This window comes from Lottia gigantea (genome assembly GCF_000327385.1).
Source record: "Lottia gigantea unplaced genomic scaffold LOTGIsca_7, whole genome shotgun sequence".
In the NCBI taxonomy this organism is placed as follows: Eukaryota; Metazoa; Mollusca; class Gastropoda; family Lottiidae; genus Lottia; species Lottia gigantea.
The window spans coordinates 2,556,648-2,559,483 of record NW_008710370.1 but is presented as its reverse complement, the minus strand read 5'-3'; the positions used below and the strand labels follow the sequence as shown (position 1 = coordinate 2,559,483).

The 2,836-nt window shown below is 35.2% G+C and overlaps 1 protein-coding gene across 1 annotated transcript; it reads right to left on the bottom strand.

Moving 5' to 3' along the window:
- Positions 1-1,941: 1,941 nt before the first annotated feature.
- Positions 1,942-2,582, bottom strand: LOTGIDRAFT_155038 (hypothetical protein; the record flags this gene model as incomplete). Its single annotated transcript, XM_009065547.1, has 2 exons — positions 1,942-2,219; positions 2,258-2,582. 2 exons carry the CDS (start codon positions 2,580-2,582, stop codon positions 1,942-1,944), a joined length of 603 nt encoding a protein of 200 aa, XP_009063795.1.
- Between the last annotated feature and the right edge of the window lie 254 nt (positions 2,583-2,836).

Genomic DNA, 2,836 nt, shown 5'->3' with positions numbered 1-2,836 from the left:
CTGCATAGGCGATACGTAATGGGAACTGGCGTCTAACATCGCCCTTATAGTTAACATGAGGGCTTTCATATCTCTCAATACCAATACTACCACGTGGTACATTTGGCGGAAGTTGAACACTGTCTTCATTTATTCCAACTTTAGCATTATCAAATTTTACAAAAATTTTGTCAGTTTGATTATTCTGATCAGTTTGAATGAATGTTACTTGACCAAAACTTCCATTTATCAAGCCAGTAGAAACATTTAAATTAATTACTAACATAACTTTTGACCCTACACTTATTTTTAAGCAAGACACTAATGGTGTATCAGTCACTTTAACACATGTGGTTTTAAGCGTCATTTTAATGGTTTGAACATCTTTTGAATAATCTAGAGCACTGATGGACACAGAATTCAGGCATTTTTGCAAAAAATTAAAAAAAAAAACTGTGAGTTATTATAGAGTTGAAAGATAGTGTAATTAGATTAATTTATTTATGACCTATAATAATCTTAGCAGAAAATAAAATTGTCACTTTCTTTTTATTGCTAAGGATTAGCGCAGTCGGAAGCCAGTTGAATTGGTGCCTGCTAGGCGATTAAATCCCGCTCTGTATTCTGATTCCACGGTCAGTGTTTGCTAGAGACAGCCCGCTGTTTGCTTTAATTCCCTCAGCCTAACTAACACCAAAACTGTTGTGTGTTTCTTGCAGATAGAGTTCTATTAATGGTACAGACAAAATTCGAACAGGTTAATGTATCAAAAATTCACTACTCTATATGAGTGTATGTTAAATTATTGTAAGTAAAAATTGAAAAAAAAAAGTTATTTTTTTAAGTGTTAAAAGATTACATAATCAGATTAATCTGTTTATGACACAAACTACTTCACACCTGCATGTCAAAAGTTCATATGGATAGCTCTCCTATCATATCATATAACCTGTTATACCACTTCAGTCATTTTAATCCCCACAATCTACAGATTTTTATGACATTTTTTATAAACATTTAACACTTTTATGCCTATTTTCACAAATTCAATTTTGTATTAAACCACCCATGTCACATATCATTGAAAAGAGAAATTGAGTCCTGAATATACCAACCATATTGCTAGGATTAAGTGATAAAAAAATTTTGATTGTATGAATTTATTTGTATGGACATTCTGTATATTGAGGGTTTGGAGCACAATTGTTATTTGTCCATTTTAGTAGTTTTGAGAAAACGATGTTTTAAACATTGTAAATGACATATTAAATCAGGTAAACAATACAATCCAAAAATTTTGCAGTGATGTCATGTGTGGTAATTGTAGCCTCCGAATCCACTATAATACAACAATGTTGCAATATTGCATAGCAGCAATAAATGGACATATTGCTATTGCGCTCCAGGATTATTAGCACACATAATGACATAGTCGCACTATCAACTGATATTAATATGAAGAACAACATTGGAATTTTTCAATATTTTATTTTGTTTGTTCATATGTATTATGAATCTTCTTCTTCTTCAACAACAGTGCCACGTTTTGATGAAGGTAAACTTTCATAGTAGGTCCTATACTCAGGTGGGATTAGGCTAAGGAGATCATTTTTTTTTCCTTAGTAAATACCTCTCTGTAGTGACTTTCTTTAACCGGGTTTTCGAAAGAGGTTTCAAGACAATGCAGTTTGTAGAGTTGGTGCATTTGCTTAACATTTAATTCTGGAGATAAGTATTGAATACTAGTATCTTTACGGCAATAATGTGCTTCGATTCTAGGGAACGAATTAATGTGGTCTCGAACATGTTGCAACCTCTCTTCAGATGTTTTGTTTGGCGGAACTTTACCAATGCGTAGGTCCTTGCCAATATATGCACCAGATTCACCTATGTCGTTCACACCTCCTCTGTAAAGTTGTGAGCACACTTAAAGCGGCATCCAGTTCGAAAACACTTTGCCACTTAGGGTTTCCTTTCGGAAACTAACTTTCCCTTTATCAAAACATACTCAGTTCCAGCACTCCTACTCTGCTTACGAATATTGTGTTTCCACAAATTAGATTGACGTTTTCGTTTTCTTCCACGGGTTGGTTCATTATCAGCAGTATGATCAGGAACTGCTACACCATCTCTAACAGGGTCTGCAATAACATCGGTAACAGGAATAACATCAACAGGTTGACTGGAAACATCCACATCAGTAACATTAGGGACCACAATGACATGATCTGAAACATCAGCTACAAAAGGACAGGGATAGCATCAAGAACATCAGGACCAACAACATTTGGATCGTTTCTTGTTGGTTTGTCAATGTCATTGTCATCTGAATAACTCATTGAATCGCCTTCAGGTTGATAATCTGGATCATCAGACTCAACGTCAGATTCATCACTATTGGTATTACTATCGGCATCACCCTGCTCTTGACTTGACTGAATTTCTTCACAACTCTTAACAATAGATTGGATTGCACTGCTACCATCGTTTCCTTCGAGTTCTATAACCCCATCATCATCAGGTGAATCTTCTACTAATGTTTCATTTATGCAGGCTACAACTGCCTCGACATCTAATGTCCTTTTAAATCGATTAAGTTCCATGATCCCCTGAAAAACGAATAGTTTTGAGTTTTTACTATAGTTTTGTGTCTTAGATTACGGTTCCAAGTAAAGGAAAAGTGTGGCCATGCCCGGTCTTAAATTAAAGCACCCAATAAATAATTTGCAGTCATTAGTAAGCCTTAATAATCATTCAGAACTTTACCCCCCCCCCCCTTTTCTTCAAATGTGTGTACATCTAGTTTAAAGCCTTATTCAGGGTTTGTTACAGCAGGGATGACATGCCATAGTGGTGA